General features: G+C 42.3%; 1 protein-coding gene across 3 annotated transcripts in view; it reads left to right on the top strand.

Moving 5' to 3' along the window:
• The window catches only part of LOC103178921 (regulator of G protein signaling 7), a 285543-nt gene that overhangs the window by 202436 nt on the left and 61357 nt on the right, over positions 1–21750 (top strand). For all 3 annotated transcript variants that reach the window (XM_042333318.1, XM_042333320.1, XM_042333319.1), the window contains exon 4: positions 6746–6796. In XM_042333318.1, the coding sequence (XP_042189252.1) occupies positions 6746–6796 (51 nt within the window). The remainder of the gene's footprint in view (positions 1–6745; positions 6797–21750) is intronic.

Raw genomic sequence — 21750 nt, forward strand, 5'->3', positions numbered from 1 at the left:
AGATGGTGGAACAGCTTTGCATTTCAATGTGGCTTCTATGGACTTTGATGCAATTACCAGCAGGGCACTAATCCATACTGTGGTTTGATCTAATTGTGCACATTGGCATGATGTCTATTGCTTTCATTAGTAATAAAATTCTAGTTCTGAATGAAGAGTCATTCAGTGCTCTGGATTCACATTCACTGGGAAATAATAATAATATTTGGTATAGTGTCCTTATCAGGTCTTTGAGACTTCTCAGTGTGAAGTTCTGTAGCTCTGTGGTTAGAGCACTTGCCTCGCAAGCGAGAGACCTGGGTTCGATTCTCGGCAGGGCGAAACTTTGGGCAAGTTTACTTGTACCACACTCCTGATAATAATCCCTCAAGAAAAAATTTGGTCACTTCAATTCACGACTGTTTATGGGACACTGCTGTGTGCAATTGTCTGTTGCGTTTCGTTCACAGATATAGTCAATTCACTTTACAGCATATTCTGTTAAGTGCTTTGAGATGTCTAGTATACGTGAGAAACGCTATATAAAATGCAAGGATTATTATTATTTTATAAAGTGAAGTGACTGTGTATTTTGTGGGCGAAACGCGGCAGCCAATTGCGCACAGCAGTGTCCTACAAACAGCCATGGAGTGAGAGACCAAACCTTTTTTGGGGAGATATATAATATAATATGAAAACCCACCCTTGATCCCTCTAATCTCTCACACTACAATCGCATCTCCAACCTACCCTTTGTTACCAAAGCCTGGAATGCATTGTTGAAGGTCAACTTCAGTCACTCCTCTCCCTCCTCGAGCACCTGCAGGCTAGTTTTCCCCCTGCCCATAGCACAGAGACAGCACTTGTCAAAGTCACAAACGACATTCTCTCTATCTGTGACCAGGGCTCCCTCTGCCTCCTTGTCCTCCTGGATCTCTCTGTTGCGTTCGACACAGTCGACCATCCTCCTCCATTGGATCTCCTCCCTTATCTACCTCAATGGGACCGCACTCGCATGGTTCGAGTCCTACTTAACCAACCACCTCCGTTTCATTTCAGCAAATGGTTTCTCCTCCAATCCCCGCCAGGTCACCTGCAGGGTACCCCAGGGTTCCATCCTTGGCACTCTTCTTTCCATTATCTATATGCTCCCTATGGACGATGTCATCTGCAGACATGGGGTAAGCTTCCACATGTATGCGGATGACACACAAATCTACTTTGCCTCCTCCAGTACCAACTCCAGTTCCGCCGATGTTCTATCAGCTTGTCTAGTGGACATCAGGGCCTGGATGAGTGCAGCTGAACCTTCCTGCAGCTGAATATGGTCAAGACAGAAGCCATATTCCTTGGGTCCCATCATTGTCTTCACTCACGCGGATCTAAACTCCTCAATCTCCCTGGGCTCTCCCTCAGACTCACTGAACCAGTTTGCAACCTCCACCACATTGCCCACCTCCAACCGTACCTTACTCCAAATGCAGCCGAAACCCTTGTGCATGTGTTTGTCACCTCCCGATTGGATTAGTCCAATGATCACCTCGCCTGTCTCCCCAGCTTCACCATTCTCAAGATCCAGCTCATTCAAAACTCTGCCGCCTGCATACTGACCCGGAACAAACTCCGTACCCACAACTCACCAGTTCTGACCAGGCTCCACTGGCTCCCCACCACCAAACGGATCGACTTCAAGATCCTCACTCTTGTGTTCAAATCCATTCACTCCCTGGCATCTCCCTAACTCTCTGACCTCCTCACTCCCTAATCCAAAACCTGGGGCCTCCCCTCAACTGGCACCGGCCTCCTGCTCATTCCTCGCACCCTCCACCCCCACAATCAGAGGTCAGGCTTTCAGCCACTATGCCCCGAAACTCTATCACACTCTCTCTCAATCCTTCTGCCTTGCCCCCTCTCTCCCCTCCTTCAAGTCCCGCCTGAAAACTTTCCTCTTCGACTGTGCTGACGGACTCCTCCCCCTGGCTCGGAGTCAGGCTCCACCACTGCTAAGTGGTCTAACACGCTACTCTGCGTGGAGGGCGCTATATAAGTCCAAGTTGTTGTTGTTGTCAATGATTAAGACCAGCCAAACATGCTTCTTTTAGAACCGTCACAGTCAGGGTAAGAAGACATTCATCTACGAAAGATTTCTTCCAATAAATTGTAATCCAGTACCGTCTGTCTGAAAGTTCACTTAGTCTTGGCCTGAAAGTCCATTTTATCTTAAAATATTAAAGTCAGGCAGCATCGTGGAAAGTGTTTAAAATCAGTCTTTGGAAGCCAGTTTATTTTTAAGAACTGCAGGAAATGGTTCCAAATTATGCCTGAATCTAAGAATTTTCCACGGTTCTGCTCAATCTTAAATCATGAGAGAAAATGGTCCTACAATTATAATTTATATAACTCTATAAGGAGGGAGGATGTCTCAAAATGCAGCCGATAACTAGCAGCGATGGTGTGTGTGTGATTGTGTTTATGGGCAGGGAGCGGGGAAGGTGGCCAAAAGCACAGTCGAAATTGTAGGTCTTAAGGTGAGTTTTGAGGGCTAAGAGTGGATAGATTTTTGGGTGCAGGCTGAGATTCCAACAAAACCAATTTATATAGACATAAAAATAATCTAAAAAAAATCACAAACTGAAATTAATTTGTTAACAAGTTGATGTCATGTAGGTAAGTTTAGTCTATGAAGATCTATATTAGGGGATACATTTTCATTCCAATTATCACGCAGGAGTACTTTGTTTAAATAATTCTGCATTTGAAGATTATAGACCAGAAAATTCAATGTCAACCAAATTGCTGAGATTTCACTATATTTACAGGTGACTTAAGCAAGGCTATAACTGGAACATTTAGTGGCTGCCTCAAAATTGATTTAAAATCAAAGAAGGATAATCCTGTACTGCTTGGAGCAACCAAGATCATCCATTTCAATTGAAAAGTTCAAGTTGAAATGTAATCCTAATTGTGTATCAGTTGGGCTCAGTTGGTAGCACTGTTCGCTTCTGAATCAGAAGATTGTGGATTCAAACCCCACAACGGAACTTGAATCCCATATAAGTAAAAGGCAAAGTACTGCCTTGTTGGAACCCATATAGTCTGACAGTCCAATACAGTGCTGTGGGGGGTTAAAGTTTCAGATCAGACTTTAAACCAAGGTCCTGCTTGCCTGCTCAGGTGGACACTAAAGATCCCATGGCACAATTCAAAAACAAAAGGGAATTTATTAGAGTGTCCTGGCCAATAATCCACCAAATAAAAATGGATCATTCACTCCATAGCTGCGTGTCAGACTTTCACCCAGCTGGGTTTGACTACAAATACCCAGTTACTACACTTTATAGTATATCTTGTGAAGTGCTTTGAGACATCTTTCTGACATGAAACACGCTATATCAAACGCAAGCATTGTTGTGGTTGTTATTAACTATTCATACAGTCCAACCAGACTATCAGGCTAAATGTGTTTTACCTTCTGAATGTCCAACTACTCAAGTTAAACTGTTGGTTAGACTCAATGGGCTGAATGGCCTCCTTCTGCCCCCTAAATTTCGATGACTCTATGGCTTCATTGTACTTTTCCTGCCTTTGCTAACTTGTCAATTAATATTAAAAAATCATTATTCAATGGTCTTATACATAGAAAGATCATTTGAACTCTCTAAAATAAATACTACAAGTGCAAAAGGAATACGAATGGAGAGAAAATGATCCTGTCTCACATTCAAGTCCTGGAATGATACGCTTCAGTATCCTGGCAAGTAGGTTTTACCTGAGAATCAAAGACCAGGAGGTGTGTGAAATAACACACTAGTACAATAACAACAAGATTCCATTTATAGAGCGCCTTTCACGTTGGGAGGACGTCCCAAAGCGCTGGACAGTTGGGTCAGGACCTGAGCAGGGGGGAAATGGTCAGGGTGAGGGAAGGGAGGGAGCGAGGAGGGGGGACATGGTCAGGGTGAGGGGAGGGAAGGGAGGGAGCGAGGAGGGGGTAGAGAGTTGAGAGGGGAGCTGAAGGCATGGTTAAAGAGAAAGGTCTTGAGACCGGCCTTGAAGGAGGAAAGGGAGGAGGCAAAGCGAAGGCACTGGGGGATAGAGTTCCAGAGCCTAGGGGCTGAGAGGCTGAAGGCCCGGCCACCGATGGTAGAGCGGTTGGAGCGGGGGATGTGGAGCAGACCGGAGCCAGGGGAACGGAGGGTACGGGCAGGTATTAACCAGAACACAAAATACTGCAGATGCTGGAAATCTGAAATTAAAAACAGAAGTTGCTGGGAACATTCAGCAGGTCAGGCAGCATCTATGGAGAAAGGAAAGTGAGTCAACATTTCGGGTCCAACACCCTTCATCTTATGCTTGTGTTGCTGCCACACAATTACATTGTTCATATATTGTATTGTACATCAAGCCATTAAAGACCACTTATCTCTCTGTATACGGAGAGATAAGTGGTCATTAACCGCTTGATGTACAATACAATATAAATAATGTAATCCCTTTTGTGCTCAGTTATGAAAAGTGACATGTATAACAATAAGTGGAGATTAACAGTGACATCACCTTTATATCTGTTAAAAGCCCGTAATGAAAGGTTAACAGAGATATAATGCAGTTTCCCTCCTCCACTACATCTGCAACTCTATTGCTCTATTTGCATGAAGTCAATCATCGCTCATTTATCAATGAGATAAAATTGGATCAATTAATGGGAATATTTGGTACTCTCAACCTGATCTATGTCTAGGACTGGTCTGAAGTGCTTTGAGACATTTCAACGTGATCTACAATTATTTTGTTCTTTAGCCAGTTCTCAGAACCAGACTCTGTCCTTTTCTCACTGTTTGTTCCTTGTACCTTGTTACCACTGACCTTTCTGCTGTTACAGACATCAAACATCCTTAAGTAGCATGTCCCAAAGACATGCAGTCTGCTTTTGTGTTTGTGACCAGTGTTCAGTAACATTCAGTTGAGTTGACATTGTGCACATTCCTTTTATCGTGTCATGATTTATGTCCTATCCAGAGTAGTTTCTGTAGTACATCCAATATTACTTCTGGCTAGAGCGGTGAATCTCTCAATTCTTGAATCACTTTTGATAGATGGTCCACGTCCATCACTTCTATCACTCAAATTGGGAATCTGGCCCTCAGCAGCCAAAAAGTTGGACGACCCTGATGCAGTATAACATCTTGGAGCACTTTACAATGCGAGTGGTGGGAGGGGGGAAATGATCATAGGCGCGGTCGAAAAGGTAGTTCTTAAGGGTATTTCAGGTAGTGTGCAATTCAAATAATTGTTAAGAAAGGATAATTAGCCAATAATAAAAGGAAAAATGTTCAGTGGGGTTTGACCCTCTCAATCTGATGTAGGCATAGGCTCCGGATTAGTTTCTGTACCTCCCTTCAATCCTGTCTTATTTGTGGGTTTCTTGACTTTGTTTGAAATAATGGCATGTGGTGGTATGGCTCTCATTTATCATAAATTAAATTCTTTATTATCATGAATTGCTATTCACCATTATGTGTTCTTTATTATAGTGAGTTACATTTCTAAATTTTATGTGCAAAATAACGCATCATTGTTCAAAGATCCAATATACTGAATGATCGCAGGAAAACCCGTTCCTTGTACCTGCTGTCCATTTAGTGAGGGCTGAAGCCTGCGCTTGGTTAGATGTCTAATGTCTAATAACATAATAATGACTAACTCTCAACTATTGGCGGTCAGAGATTCAGCATCTCTGCCCCAGCACTCTGGAACTCTATCCCACAATCCCTCCACCTCACCCTCTCTCTTACCTCCTTCAAGTCCCATCCAAGGACCTTCCTCTTTAACCGTGCCTTCAGCCACCCAGCACCCCCATCTCCTCCCCTCCATCCCTCCGGACCTAACTCCCAGCTTGGGTCCAAAACCTCTGATTGTCCAATAGCCTGGGACGTCTTTCCGATGTGAAGGTTGCTTTACAAGTGTCATTTGTTGTTGTTGGACGGAGGTAACTGAGGTCTCCTTGGAGCTGAACTGTCTCTAAGGTGACATGTTTGGCAACAGAATGTCAGAATTGAGCCAACCCTCTGTGGCGGTCTCGGTAGACCAGTTCCTGTCCCAGGCAGATCTGTAGTATTCCAGGGCATTGCTGATTAGAGCCCAAGCCAGTCTGACTTATGGGCAGGACTTGGAAAGGCACTGGGAGCAGGGATTCTTCCCACTGAGCTCCTGTAACCCTGCAAGCCAAAGCCCTCATGGGTAGCATGGTCCTAGCTGAACAAGCAACGGGTAAGCTTGCCAGGCAATACCCTCAATGACACGTTATGTAATTTTAGCTGGTTAGACTCCGCAGTAACCCAGCATACTCTGGGGTCTCCAGGTCATGATTCTGGCAAACCTAGACCAAATTCTCCAGAATTAGGTAAGTGGGATGAGTACCTCCAGGGAGAGAGTGCAGAAATAATATCTCTGGAATTTCCATGTGTTGGTGGGATGCAAAAGATTCTGTTTCGTTTGAGTACTTTTAATCATGGTGATGGGTTTCCGCATATATCAGACACCTGGCTGAAGAAACAAAGGATCAGTAAAATAAATACTGTAAGTAGAAAAGGAATAATAATGGAGAGAAAATTATTTTCAATGAAGTCTAACACTTTACAGGACGATTCAAACATTTTTAACAGAGAGAGTTAATCAATAGTAAATGAAATGAATGTTGTGCTCATGCATAAGTGCTAATAACTCTGTTTATGTTAATTTGTGCTTTCTTTTGGACTTTTGTCAGGTGCAGATATTGTTCAATGGCTAATGAAGAACTTGAGCATTGAAGACCAAGGTACAATATACTTATAACTAGTTAATTCTTATATTTTTCGATGAGTGGAAACCATTAAGATGTTTCATAACAATTCCTCCAAACAACACAGAAACAGGATGTTTATTTGCTGCTTAAAACATAATGTCTATTATATTGAATTCATTGAAAGCATTATATAATCTGGAATGACTTGCGTAGCCTTGTTTTTCGCTCAGTAGAATCATTTTCTAAAGTGTATTTTAAGTACATTTTATCAAGTGATTTCTTAATGCATGTCCCCCGGGTATTCTCAATATTTAATGCATGTTTGCTGATACGTTTTATCTTGTCATATAAAGGTATCAGACAATGAATGATAAAGAGCAACAATAACTGTTTACAGAATACAGGGTAATCCTGTTATAATGTGGACATCTGTGGACATATCTCAGAAGTATGAAAAAAAAGTGTGAAGTGTGAAAAATGGCCAACTTCAGGATCATCAGGACACTGCTAACATCATGTGCAGCATACAGGAAGTGACAACTTTTTTTAGCACAGGAAGCCAGCTAATCAGCCTTGGCCATGTGTACCACACTCCCAGGTTTACTGAGAACCCACACTCAACCAGGGTACATTCAAATGAGACATTTTTTTGTTTAATTATTCTTTTTCTTTGCAAACTTCCATTCTCCCCACACCACATTGTTTGTCGGCCTGTGCTAATAGTACTCAGTAATCCAACTTCTAGGAGTGCATGAAAACTATCCCAAGTATCTTGTCTACCTTCGGGTAATACCAGTGGGGAGGAAGTGGGCATAATTTCTCATGGCCTTAGACTTAAAAGCCATTGTGTTAAAATTGAAGATTATACACAATTTTGTAAAATTCTTCCATTCACCTTTAATAATGAGAGCTGGTTTGAAAAGAACTGCAGAAAAACAGCTTGTAAATTAAGACAGAATTTAAGAATTTTCCAACATTTTGCACTTGAAATTTAAGGCAAAGGTTTTAAGACTAAGAACATGAGAAGTATTGAGCTATTGACGCTACCCCATGTGAAGAGTGCTATATAAATGCAAGTTGTTGTTAGTACTGTGCTCCAAAGACTTGGAATAGATAGAGAATCCTCAGTGAAATGAATCATGGCCAGCATTATTTCTTTCATGTGTCCAGTTTGTTGATCAGAGATTGTTTTTCCCACATCCAGAGTTTTTATTGTCCTCCAATTAAAAATGAGAAGTGAAATAATGGAAGCATTGTAGGAATCACTACAAATTTCAATATTTTACAAGAAAAAAAAGGTCACTCACTCCATAATCGTTTGTGGAACATTGCTGCAAGCACTTGGTTGTCGTGTTTCGCTCACAAAATACACATGTGAAAGGCACTATATAAAATGCAAGGATTATTATTATCAGAAAAAAAAATTTAAAAACTCATTCTGCAGTAGAATACATTACTGGCAGCCCTTTTTTGTCTTTTTCATTCAAACTAATATAATTCAAATGCACTATTGGAAAATCTGCTTCAGCTTTCTGTGGTTTAAGGTGTTGGACCCTGGGTGGCACAGACAATCTGGGTAAGGCACATACAACAGATTAATTACTAATTATTTTGCCTAGAGGTGTAACATTCATCTTCTCTTGCCATCTGCTCTGTCATTATTCAGAAGAGTGAGCTGATAAATTAGTTATCAATGTTCAATCCTTGAGTCATTTATTTTACGCTTGACAACATTTATAATGTTGAGGCTGACCACAGTCTCTTTTACCTGCTTCAGCAGGTCTCTGATTTTTCATTGCTCCAACTGTTGTCCTTGTGTCTTCTGATAGCATGGACTCCTGCTGGGGTACAAGGATGACATTCACAGTGTTTTATAATGTGTTTTCTGTGATAACATTATTGAATATCACACGTCCCATTTAATTAGGCAGCTCAGGTATCCAGCCAGCTATGTAAAGTACTTTGAGGCGTCTTCCTGATGTGAAAGCGCAATATAAATATAAATTGTATTGAATTGAACAATCGCTCTGAAACGCTACCCCATTTGAAGGGCGTTAATGTAAATGCAAGTTACTATTGTTTTTCTTGTTGTTAATTTGGTAGTTGTCATCCTCTGGAAACTTGTGCCATTTCATCAGGTGTTCCCAGATAGTGAGCAGTAGCACTCTATTTCATCATCCTGGAGTCCCTTCAACTCGCTCCTTCCCATTTTCAAAGCTTGTCTCAAGAATTACTTCTTTTACTGTGGTTTCAGTCATCCTTTGCATCCCTACCCTCTTCAGCTCCTACCACCTGACTCAGGTGCCCAGCCAGAAGAGCATGAGACATCCTCCTGATGAGAAGAGTGGTATATAAATATGAATTGTATTGTATTGATAGCCAAACCCAATCCTGTTTGTATTTAACCTCAATATAGATGCACTTTTAAGAAGGGGGTGGGGGGTCACTGGATATTAACCAGAAATGAGACCTGACTGATTTTTACTCCCTCGTAGTGCATGTATTGCTCCCCTACTACTCTGTCAGCTAACTGAACATAAACCAGTAATTGAACGCAATTCATCTCATTACATTACAATTCATCTCTCCTTATGGTCCAATTTCACTCTGGACTGCACCATGATAAAATGAACTATCAGGGGAGTCTGTCAATTACTTGATATACAGAATGAATAAAAAAGAATAATAATAGTAATAATCCTTGTATTAGATACAGCACCTTATCATGACATCGGGATGTGAAAAAGTGCTTCACAGGATGTACTGTAAAGTAATGAGGTGGGAACATGTGGTCTTTTTGTACAAAAGTTCAATTATTTTCAGTGGCACATCTCAACCCAGCCTTGCTTTACAGGCCTTCATTACAGACAACCTTCACTCTTTCTATGCTTTAGAGGTAATTTAGCCAGTTACTAAAACCGTTTAAAAATGTTTGTTTCTATGGGCAAATTTAGCTCAGAGATGTTGGTGCTCTGTGACGAAACAGCCTAGATTAAGGCAGAGAAAGTAATGTTTCATACATGTGTAGTAAAAGTGGGTCACTGCTCTGCAGTTACCAGCCAAATAATCTTAATGACAACTAACAGAATAGTTCCTCCATCCACTTACTTTATGGCTTATGTGTTTTGCAACTGCTGCTCTGCTGGAATTCAGAATATAATGAATTCCAAGAACTACTCTGACATTTTAACAACAGCAGCTTGGAACATATATAATAATGGTGTAACTACTTTGTGTCCCAAAATCACTGTGACATCTACCTGTCACAATGTTTAATTGCCTGGCTTATCTCTGTTGAATGTTCTCAGTAGCTCTTTCTTGGTCATAACCAATTTCAGTTACCCCTGACTTCGCCTCTTCTGAGCCTAGTCATGTATATAAATATATATATATATATATGCTTTAAAAAGTGGTAAGTAAAATAATTAACACAGTAGAAAACAGAAGGTTTTACCAACAAACAATTTTGCTTTGCAAAACTGTATCTTTTTTCATGTTACAGGATAAACAAGCAGTCAGGTTTTTTCGCTCTCTGTTCTTCTCTTGATCTTACCTCTCTTTCTGGTCAGGCATCTCGCCAGTTAATCCATTTTGGAAGCCCACTCCGCACCTCGACAAAGATTTTTTGAACATTAATGGTCCATCCATTGAGGTTCAGGTCGGAGTATCAAAAGGAGTATCAATTTGAGGTGTGAAGGAACCTGGACATTGTGTTTGGGACATCGTTCCTGACCTCTCATGGTACATTTCCACTCGAGAGTGACCAGTTTGGAAGACAACGTCTTTTCAACCTGCTTCCAGATCTGATAGAACTTCCGCTATTGATTGCTTTTTTTTTATATATACATATGATGGCTCGGTAACTTTCAATTTAAAAAATTGTCACACTTTACCCTTCTGATATATTCTTCGCCAAAACTCTGAAGCGTGCTTATACAAGTCCTTCAAGGCTTGTGCTACTATTTTATTATTTTATATTTTGTGCTACGTTTTCAAGATATCCGAATAATGTTGGTTTGAAAAAGAATGAATTAACTTGATTTATTAGACTCATTTATTGCCTTTCATCACAGTCTAGTTTTAAAGAAAGCTAAACACAGACTAGGGCATGACCTGTGGAATTCTGTCTAAAGCCACCTACTTCCAAAGCAGAGTTCCAGCGAATCAACATGGTCACAAGAAATTGTTGCTCAGAGTTGCTATTAATCATTCCCATTAGGAAGCGCAGCTATTTAGATCCTCCTTGTGGATAGATTCTTAGCGTGGGTATCAGCATGGCTCATTTGATGGCACTCTCGCTTCTGAGTCAGAAGATTGTGGGTTCAAGCCTCCATCAGAACTTTGAATGCACAGTGGTTGACACCCCAATGCAGTGCTAGGCGGTGTTCTGCATTATCAGAACTGCCATCTTTTGGTGAGATGTTAAACCAAGGTCTTGTCTGTCTATTCATGTGGATGTTAACGATCATCACACGATTCAAAAAGGGAAGGATACTATTGCCAGTGTCCTAGCCAACAGCCCCCCAAACACAGTCACTGCACTTCAAAGTTAAAATCATGTGAAGTGCTATGAGATTCTTTGAATGCACCTTGTGGTGCATACATTTACCCACAAAGAGAAAAACAGGAAATGGTAACTTGGTATATTTAAGTTGAATCCACCCGTGATTGATATTATAGTCATTTGGCAAAGATCCATTATGGCTGTCCTTATTTTAATGTGGAAAATGAAAGACTATAATTGTTCCGAAAGTATATTTTCCATCTAATATCTATGTTGGTATGAGCAGAAATCTGCTGCTAATGTTATTGCAAGGAAGTTTCTAGGCATGAAGGTTAATAATTCTGTTTCATCTTTAAGAACAAGAATAATTAGGGACAGGAAAAGACATATTAGATTCAATGTGTCTGTGGCAAAAGCAATGGTACTGTAAGAAGTGGGATCTGAACCCATGCATCCAGACGAGACAGTGACCTAATATAAACCACTCAGGCTTCTTAGTTGTTTATGTTTCCTGTTTTGGTGTCTGTGTTTATAAGGAACTTATCCAGATGTTGCATGTTTTCATTCCATTGCAAATCGGATAATTTGAGGAAGAATTATTGCATTATTTCCTCAATAAACAATGGGGGATGTTGCAGTTGATTATGGCATGAGTTGATCATCAGGGATGGAAAAAAATGAGTTTTACTGTTATTAAAAGCTCTTAAATTGAATCTCTCTTTCTGTCCAGATCAGCAGGCAACTCCCTTAATGTAAATAGAAAGCATGTTGCTGTACTTAGCTACTACAACTTTGTTAAATCTCGGACTGCATTAATGGACAATATTTTTTGTAAGATTATAGAAATCTTGTGACATTACCAGTATTATTCACACACTGAAACAGTTGGGAAAATAGCTTTGGAAATGTTTATTGCAAAAGTCGTTTGAGCTTGAGTTTATATTTTGTGGGTGAACTTGATAGCCAATTTGTGAAATAGATATTGGAGCTGACTTTGGGTCTGACATTGTGGCAATCACCTAAGCCATGATGTCACCCTAAAGGATCTTGCAGTGTACCTGAGGCTGTGGCAGGAAACAGGCATGGGAGGCAGTGGCAGGACCTGGGTCACATAAAGTTTACAAATGGATCCGCCCCACTCTCTTTGCTCAAATAAGAAGAGCCCTGCAGCTTCTGGGTAAAACTCAAATTAATTATACAATGTTACAAGCAAGTATTATCACTCCTGTTCAGATTTCATCTTAAAACGGAGCAACCAATCTAACTGGATACCTGCTGCTATATTGGTTCCCCCAATATAAGTGTAACCAGAGATTATACAGATAGTCTGCAACTTGTGAGCTAGTCATTGCAGCAAACAACAACAAATTACATTTGCATAACGTTTTTCATGTCAGGAGGGTGGTAGCAAGGTGCTGGACAGTCAGGGATCCGTACCCGAGCTGGTGGTTGGGATCAGGAGGGGTGGAAGGCAGGGAGGGTAGGGGTAGGAGGGTGACCAAAGGCACGGTTGAAGAGGAGGATCCTGAGTCTTGAAGGAGGCAAGGAAGGGAGTGTGGAGGGATTCCAGAGGGTGGGGCAGAGAGGCTGAAGTGGGTGATAGGGTCACAGAGCCTGGTGTGGGAGAGGATAAGGACTACAGAGTTCTGGATGATTTGCAGCCTGTGGAGGGAGGAGTTTAGGAGGCCGACAAGCAGGCAGTTTGCATGGATGTGATGAACATGTGGATAAGGGCCTCGGTGGCCTGTGGTGAGAGACAGTGGTGGAGCCAGGCAATGTTGCGGAGTTGGAGAAAGGCACAGCAGGTCATGGCACGGATGTGGGGTATGAAGGACAGTTGACAGTCGAACAGGACGCCAAAGTTCTGTATTGGCTCCATGAGGTGTAGAGTGCATCCATGATGCTGTCAGAGTCCAAAGTACGGAGCGCTGATGGGAGCCAAACAGGAGACCCTCGTTCTTGTTAACATTCAACTGGAGAAAGTTTGCTCTCATCCAGGACTTGAGATTTGACAGGCAGTCTGTGAGGAAATAGAGATCCAGGAATCGAGGGTAGAGAGGTAGAGTTGGGTATCATCCGCATACATGAGGAAGTTGATCCCATGTCTGTGGATGATGTTGCTAAGAGAGATCATATAGATGCTGAAAAGGAGAGGACCAAGCACAGATCCCTGAGGGACGCCACACAGATGGTGCTAGATAGAAGAAGAAGCTGTTCGTGGAGACAAAGTGGAGATGATGGGAAAGGTAGGAATTGAACCAGGCAAGGGCAGGTCTGTGAAGGTTCAGCTGAGAGGAGAGGCGGTGGAGGAAGATAGAATGGTCAGTGTCGAAGGCAGCAGAGATGTCGAGGAGGACAAGGAGGCAGAGGTAGCCCTGGTCACAAATGGACAGAGTGTCATTAGTGACTTTGACCAAGCAGTTTCCGTGGTGTGGCCAGCACCAAAATCCAATTGGAGGGGTTCGGAGACTGAATAGCGAGAGAGGAAAAAGCGTAGCTGGGAAGCAACGTTTCGTTCCAGAGCCTTGGAGAGGAAAGGGAGATGGGAGATTGGGCAATAGCTGGAGAGCAAGGATCGGTCAAGGGAAGGTTTTTAGAGGATGGGGTTGATGACAGCTGTTTTAGAGGGGTGGGAATGGTGCCAGTATATAAGGAGAGGTTGATGATACCAGATAAAAGAGAATTTTCCAGCAAAGGGAAAATTCAGGCATTTTTTTGTTTATTTATGTCTCGTTCTTGGATAAAAGTACAAACCTGTTTCATTGATACCAACTGATAGGCTAGGATGTCCATTAATTATTGGTAGGACTGTGCAATTTATCAGTAAGAAAGAAATTCTATGAAATTCTAAAAAAGTGCAGCCTCTGCAGGTAGAAATGTGTAAAATGTTTGGGCATTTTATCCTGCTGCTGACTTGTTTCTGATGATCTGACACTACAATCTTACAGTACAGCAGTATTGACTGCTCTTACTTAACCATTGGGTATTGGACTTATTGTTGGATATCTCATGTTGTAAGAGAAGCAGAACATATAGAACACCACCATTGTAATAATAATAATAATCCTTGCATTTGATATAGCACTTTTCATGTCTTCCTGACATCTCAAAGCGCTTCACAGAATAGACTGTAAAGTGAATTGACTTATATTTGTGGGCAAATTGTATGGATAGTATTATCCATAGGGCACTTTACCCACTTAGTGAGGGTGTACCCTAATCAAGTCTTTGATTTGTCATATTGGAGAAAATATGTTTTAGGAGGTTGAGGATTTCATGAGAAGTAATGACTGAATTGTGCACACTATTACAGGAATCATAAGTAACATACTCCCACACTCAAAAAGCTCAACCAAATGGTCCTGATGCTCCAATAGCCTTGAACCTTGATGCATCAGACAGCTTACAAGCCCCCTGGTATTAACAGGTGTGTATTAGGTTTCTGTCTGAAACATTTTGTTACAAATGCGACATTGAGGCAGCATCGTGTCGGACAACAGCTTGCCACAGAAGTGGTAGCATGGGTTTACTCAAATACAAGGATTTCCATAAATCTGGTGTAATAGACTGCAAGATAACACTTGCATGTCTACATGTGACCTTGATTGAGCACATTTTAGTAAAAAAAGGGAGAAAGTTCATTACTAAATGCAGAAATATTTAGGCTAATATCAATATACTCACATTATTTTACAAAATGCCTATGACAGGCTTCATTGTATTTTTTCATTACTATACAAAGACCTTGGTAGAAGTATGTCACATCATGCCACAAGTGACATACACAAAATTACCTTGGTCATTAAAGTCAGAAATCTTCAAAATGAATCAAAACTAATGGTGCTACCACTTGGCAGCTAATGTGTATTTGAATTGAGAAGTCCTATCTCAGATGTAGAAAGACAGTTTTATTTAGGCAGCTTTTATCTGAGTATTTGATCCAGTGGAGGAATCTATTTTCTAGCAGAGACACAAAATCAATCTTGTGTATTGGAAGTTTGACCTTGCCGTGATTACATACAAAGTCATTCTTTACAGGTAGTCACAGGTTTACAATAAGCTTAAGGTGCTTTACCATAATAACAAGAACATACGCAAGCAATTCCTTTTTTACTTGTGTCATGCACCAGTGTCACAGTCTTGCAAAGCTATTGTAATTTCTACATGACAATTCTTCTATTGTGTCACTCATCTAATAGAATCAATCTTATTACTGCACTCAAATAAACCCAAGTGATGCACAGTCTGTTTAGTCCATTCGCTTTTGAAAGGGTAGAATACAACTATTTTTAAAACAAACATTCTTATAGGTCAATTGGTACATTAGGAGACAAATCTGATCATGATCAATCAAAGAATGCTATTCCCAAAGATAATTGCGTTCAAGACAGACACAAGCATCTGTGTTGTTGATCACTTTAGGGTGGGCCTCACTGTTACCTGAACCACTGCCGGGAAAGGTGGGAGGAATTAATCAATCATGTCAAAATAATGTATACGCGTTTAAAGATTTGTATCAGTAGAAGCCGAAGCAAATACATTTGAAATAGTGTTTCAAGTTAAAGGTCCATCCATTCGAAATGTTACCATTTGAAAACTGATATTAACTTTACAATGATAATTAAAATCCTTAAATTTGATACAGCTCCTTTCATGTCTGGAGGACATCTCAATGTGCTTCACAGGATATTCTGTAAAGCATAGGGACTGTGTACCTTCTGGGTGAGCATAGCAGCCAATTTATGCACAGCATTATCTCACAACAGTCATGAAGTGAATGGCTAATTTCATTCACTTTGGGTTTTTGGCACATCTGGCATCCCCCAGGGCTCTGTCCTTGGTCCTCTCCTGTTTAATATCTACATGCTCCCCCTTGGTGACATCATCCGCAGACATGGGGTCAACTTCCACATGTATGCGGATGACACCCAACTCTATTGTTCTGCCTCCACCCTCAACTCCAGGACAACTGCTGTCGGACATCAAGCCCTGGATGAGGGCAAATTTCCTACAGTTGAATGTGAACAAGACTGAGGCCCTCCTGCTTGGCTCGCGCCAGCGCCTCAGCACCTCAGGCTCTGGCAACATCAACCTCCATGGTTGCACACTACAACTCACCAAGCCAGTCAGGAACCTAGGTGTCTTGTTCAACCCTCAACTGTCTTTTCTCCCCCACATTCAAGCCATGACCCGCTCTGCCTTCCCTCACCTCCGTAACATCGCCCGACTCCGCCACTACCTCACCTCTCAGGCCGCTGAACATAAGAATTAGGAGCAGGAGTAGGCCATCCGGCCCCTCGGTGCCTTCATCACCTCCAGGCTCGACTATGCATACGCCCTCTTGTCGGCCTTCCCAACTCCTCCCTCCACAGGCTGCAGATAATCCAGAACTCTGCAGCCCATGTCCTCTCCCGCCCAAACTCCGTGACCCCATCTTCCCCACTCTCGCCCGACTCCACTGGCTCCCTATCCTTCAGAGGATTAGGTTCAAGATCCTGGTCGTCACACACAAAGCCCTTCAAGGCCTCCCCCCACCCTACCTCTGCGACCTGCTAACCCCCACCAACCCGCCTGTTACCTCCGTTCAGCCTGCTCTGGCCTGCTACATGTCCCCGACTCACCATTGGCGGGAGAGCCTTCAGCCATTCTGCCCCCAACCTCTAGAATTCCATCCCCCAATCACTCCACCTCATCCCCTCCTTAGCCTCCTTCAAGTTCCGCCTGAAGACCCTCCTCTTCAACTATGCCATCAGCCACCCCTCCTTCCCCTCCATTCCCCCCCCAATCTCAGCTCCGGTCTGAAATGCTGTACTCTGTCCAATGTGAAAGGCGCTATACAAATGTAATCTTGTTGTTGTACTGTGAAGAGCATTGACTTTGTATTTGTGGGCAAAATACGGCAGCCAATTTTGGGCAAAGTAATGTCCCACAAACAGCCATGGAGTGAATGACCAATTTTATTTGGAGGATTGTTGGCCAGGTGAAACTTTGAGAGAAACTCCCTTCTCTTTTAGAATAGTGTCACAGAATCGTTAATATCCACCTGAACAGGCAGCTGGGGCTCAGTTTAAAGTGTTATCCAAAGGTCCTATCAAAGATCACTTGGAGCAGAACTCTTGCAAGTTAGTGTGATATGCACATCGACCACTCTATCCTCATCCACCGCCTCTCCTCTAACCTCAATCTCCACAGTGCTGTCCTTGATTGGTTCAGATTGTACCTCTCACACCGGCTGCACTTCATCTCCTCAAATGACTTCTCGTCTAGCCCCCGGACATCTTGTGCGGTGTTCCTCAGGGCTCTGTCCATGGTCCCCTCCTCTTCAACATCTATATGCTCCCCCTTGGTGACATCATCCACAGACATGGGGTCAATTTCCACATGTATGTGGATGACACCCAACTCTATCTCTCTGCCTCCACCCTTGACTCCAGGACTACTGCAGAGCTAACTTTCTTCAGTTGAACGTCAACGAGACTGAGGCCCTCCTGATTGGCTCCCGCCAGCGCCTCCTCACCTCAAACGCTGACAGTATCACCATCCATGGTTGCACACTCCACCTTGCTCAGCCAGCCTGGGTTCTTGTTCGACCCTCAACTATCCTTTCTACTCCACCTCCGCAACGTCGCCCGGCTACGCCACTGTTTCACACCGTAGGCTGCCGAAACCCTCATACATTCCTTCATTACATCGAGGCTTGAATATGCAAACTCGCTGCTTGTTGGCCTCCCCAACTCCTCCCTCCACAGGCTGCAGATCATCCAGAACTCTGCATCCCGTGTCCTATCCTGCACCAGGCTCCATGACCCTATCACGCCTATCGTTGTCCAACTCCACTGGCTTCCTATCACACAGAGGATACATTTCAAATCCTGGTCCTCACCTTCAAAGTCGTCCACGGTCTTGCTCCCCCCACCTCTTCGACCTCTTAACCCCCTACCACCCTGTTCGATCCCTCTGCTCAGCGGGCTCCGGTCTGCTTCATATCCCCCGCCTTGCTCGCCCCACTATCGGCGGGCGGGCCTTCCGCCACTTTGTGCCCACCTTCTGGAACTCCATGCCGCAGTCCCTCCATCTCGCCCCCTCCCTTTCCACCTTCAAGACCCACCTCAAGACCCTCCTCTTCGATCTCCCTGCTTCCCCCCCGCCCTCCCTCGTCCCCCATCCCGACCCTCAGCTCAGGTCCGTAACTCCATCTGTCCAACGCCTTGGGAAGTCCTCCCGATGTGAAAGGTGCTATATAAATGTAATTTTTTTGTTGTTGTATACATGGGGCTTCCTGCATGACACATTTTTTAACTTTTACTTTTTGTGTTTTACAGTGATGTTCTGATTTACACTGCAGGTTTGCTATTTTCGTAACTCCATTGTGAACCTTCTGCACTTATTTAACGCCAGATGCAATATCATACTTAATGACTAAACTAACAATAATGAGGCAAAATTCAGCTTTTAGATAAATCCTGTACATGTCTGAGCTCTGCACTCAGAGCATCCTCCGCATCAGCAAGATGAGCTGCAAGAAGAAATACATGTACTACCCGACTAAAAACAGCACAAGCCAGCAAACTGTGGGGAAATCAAGAAGTAATTTAATCATAGGGATTGTTGTGCCACCAGCTTAGAGCAACTGAGGTTGGCCTTGGCAGAGGGAAATTCACAGTTAGTTCCATTACTTTAAATAACAGATTTGCCTCTGTGTTTTGCTGTGAATGGTTCTGAGAGTTTCAGGCAGTGGATAAAAATAAAGAGAGTTGGGAAAACTCAGCAGGTCAGGCAGCATCTATGGAAAAAGGAAAGTGAGTCAACGTTTTGGGTCCATGACCCTTCGTCAGAACGTGGACCCGAAACGTTGACTCACTTTCCTTTCTCCATAGATGCTGCCTGACCTGTTTTCCCAGCTCTCTTTGTTTTTGTTTAAGATTTCCAGCATCTGCAGTATTTTGTGTTTTGTTAGTGGATAAAGATGACTGGATGGAGTTGTGCTACACCCTGAGGCTTGTGAAAAATGCTGCCTTCTGGAAAAGTATGTTTTTCTTCTGGCTGTTCGGATAATCAGTTAAATCTCATTATCGTGAAGCTGAGCATGGCATTGGGCAGCATTTAGTCAGCACCCGGTTCTTGCAAGTAATATTTAGCTGTTTCCTCAGGAAATTGGGAGAGCGGTTGGAAACCTGTGTTGTGGAGCTGAGCAGTTAGCTTCAACAAAGACCTCTCCAAAGAGAGCAATCAGAAGTATATTTACAGAAAGTTTATGCCTGATCCTGAACTATTTCTGCAAATTATGGTTCTGGGAATTTTACAAATACATAGTTGAAATTGCTACTGATGTGCATGATTTATGGCATAAATCAAGAAATATTCAATCAAGAAAATTTATTTTGTTGGCCAATCATATAGCGTGAAAACCACTGATCCAGATATCCTCTGTCTCCAATCTGATCAGAGTCCTCAAATTTCAAAGAAGAGAATAAAAGGATTTTCTCTTTGAAATATTTAGTACTACAAACCCTAAGAGTTGTCTACAAATCTACAAGTCATTATACTTTAAATAAATCCTGTGAAACACTCTGAAGTGTTTTGACAACATGATAAGGTGCTATATTTCAAAATAGCACGTCTAAAAAGTTATCTCATTAACTGCGCTTTTGATAATCTTTCCCCTCTTCACCCCCCCACCCTCGGCTCCCACTCCTAGCTCGCGTGCACATCCAGCATTATTAAGCGCTTTGAAAAGTGCTATATATATGGAAATTGTATTGTGTACCAAATTAAAGGATTATTACTAATATTATTCTTTGAATTCTGGTAAATGCACAGTAAGCAACAAATCTATAACACCAAAATTCAATTCTTCCTGTATTTCTCATTGGATGTAGAATGCAGTGCCAGCCTCTCACATTCTGTTTCATGTAAAAAATATCAGACTCCAGAAAATCTCAGTTTGGATCACATTCTGAATGTTTCGAAATACAGTAATTTCAGAAACATTCGCAATGTGATCCAAACTAAATCTGATAGTGAATTTTTTTTGTGGGGAGGGGTTTAAAGTTGAAAATAATTTCTGCTGCTGGTTCAGAAGTGACACTCAGTGGAATATTTGCAGATAGTTATAAATAAATGTTCGTTTTGAAGGGCAGAACAGGAGGAAAAATGCATCAGTCCAATTTGCAGGGCCAGTGAATACCGAAGGTACTTAGACTGATATGAAGCTGGGCTTCATAACATAGAGCACTATGACCGTACTTAGAGAAACACATCCCACTCAGATTGCTCATGCAGCAGGTGATTTGCACCAATAAGAAGGATCAAGTAAAGGAGGATGAGGAGGAGGATGGAGGCATCACGCTGCAAACAGTCTGCACGAATAACTGAATTTAATTGCCATACAGTGTCCAAAGTTATTTAGGCTCAGCAGACACAGCCTGAAATATTTTTTGGTGGATTTGCAAAGTGAGTTGAAGTTTCATTGCCAATTCTTCTTTGTTGTCAGATACTGTGAAATGTAATCCCATTTGCACAGTGAGGGGATTCCACTGCAAACAGTAGAGGCAAGCAGACACTGCAAACCTTCACGTGTGTCGTTGTCTTGGTAGTTAAACTTGATGTCTGGGGAAACTCCACTCAGGCTAATAGTCAGGGAACTGAATTGCTGGACTGTCCAGGGCAGAGTATTCAGGCCACCAGTAGCTAGGAGAAATTACAGGCAGGACTGTCAAAGACAACAGCATGGCCTCAATTCCTTTATACTATTACAGCTGAAATCAGGGCTCCTTTGTGGATAGCACTGGAAAGTAAAAGCAACATGAATGATTTACATCACTTTCTGCCGTCATGTTTGAATGATAATTGTGGGCAGGAATTTAACCCCACAAATAGGATTATAAACACAATGGTGTCTGCATCCAGTTGAGCCCTGACCAACCTTAGAAATATGGTCTGTTCATTGTAATAAATGCCTTTTATAAATACCATAAACAATAACTTTCTGTATTAGTCATTAGATTTGCCTAAGTACAACATGGTTGCTAACAATCTGAACTGGAGTCATTCATCCTCTCTCATCAAGGTTAACACATGGTACGGCATCTAAAAATTCTGCTTTCAGGCTCACTTAGCCTTCGCACTGTTCATTTGAGTGAATAATCTGTCCACGTCCACGTTTCCATGGAGCAGAATCAGCTGCGCAGCAGCAGCTCTGCCGAGCTCTGGGCTCATGCTCCTGGGACTTTGCATCATGTCGAGTCAGTGCCATTAGCTGTCAACAGGCAATTGATTCTTATTCATTCTTTTCCCTCAAACTTGTCATCGCCTCATGTTCGATAGCTTCACCCTGTATTTGCTGTCTCTATTACTGTCAGATTATTCTGTTATATTTGGATGCCTGCTAAGAATTTTCAGGTGGATGCACATCCATTCTAAATATGGCCATCTTCAACATCCAATTGGTTTCTCACCTCAGACTATAAGAATGATAATCTCT

Source organism: Callorhinchus milii, unplaced genomic scaffold, assembly GCF_018977255.1.
Source record: "Callorhinchus milii isolate IMCB2004 unplaced genomic scaffold, IMCB_Cmil_1.0 Scaffold3, whole genome shotgun sequence".
Taxonomy (NCBI): domain Eukaryota; kingdom Metazoa; phylum Chordata; class Chondrichthyes; order Chimaeriformes; family Callorhinchidae; genus Callorhinchus; species Callorhinchus milii.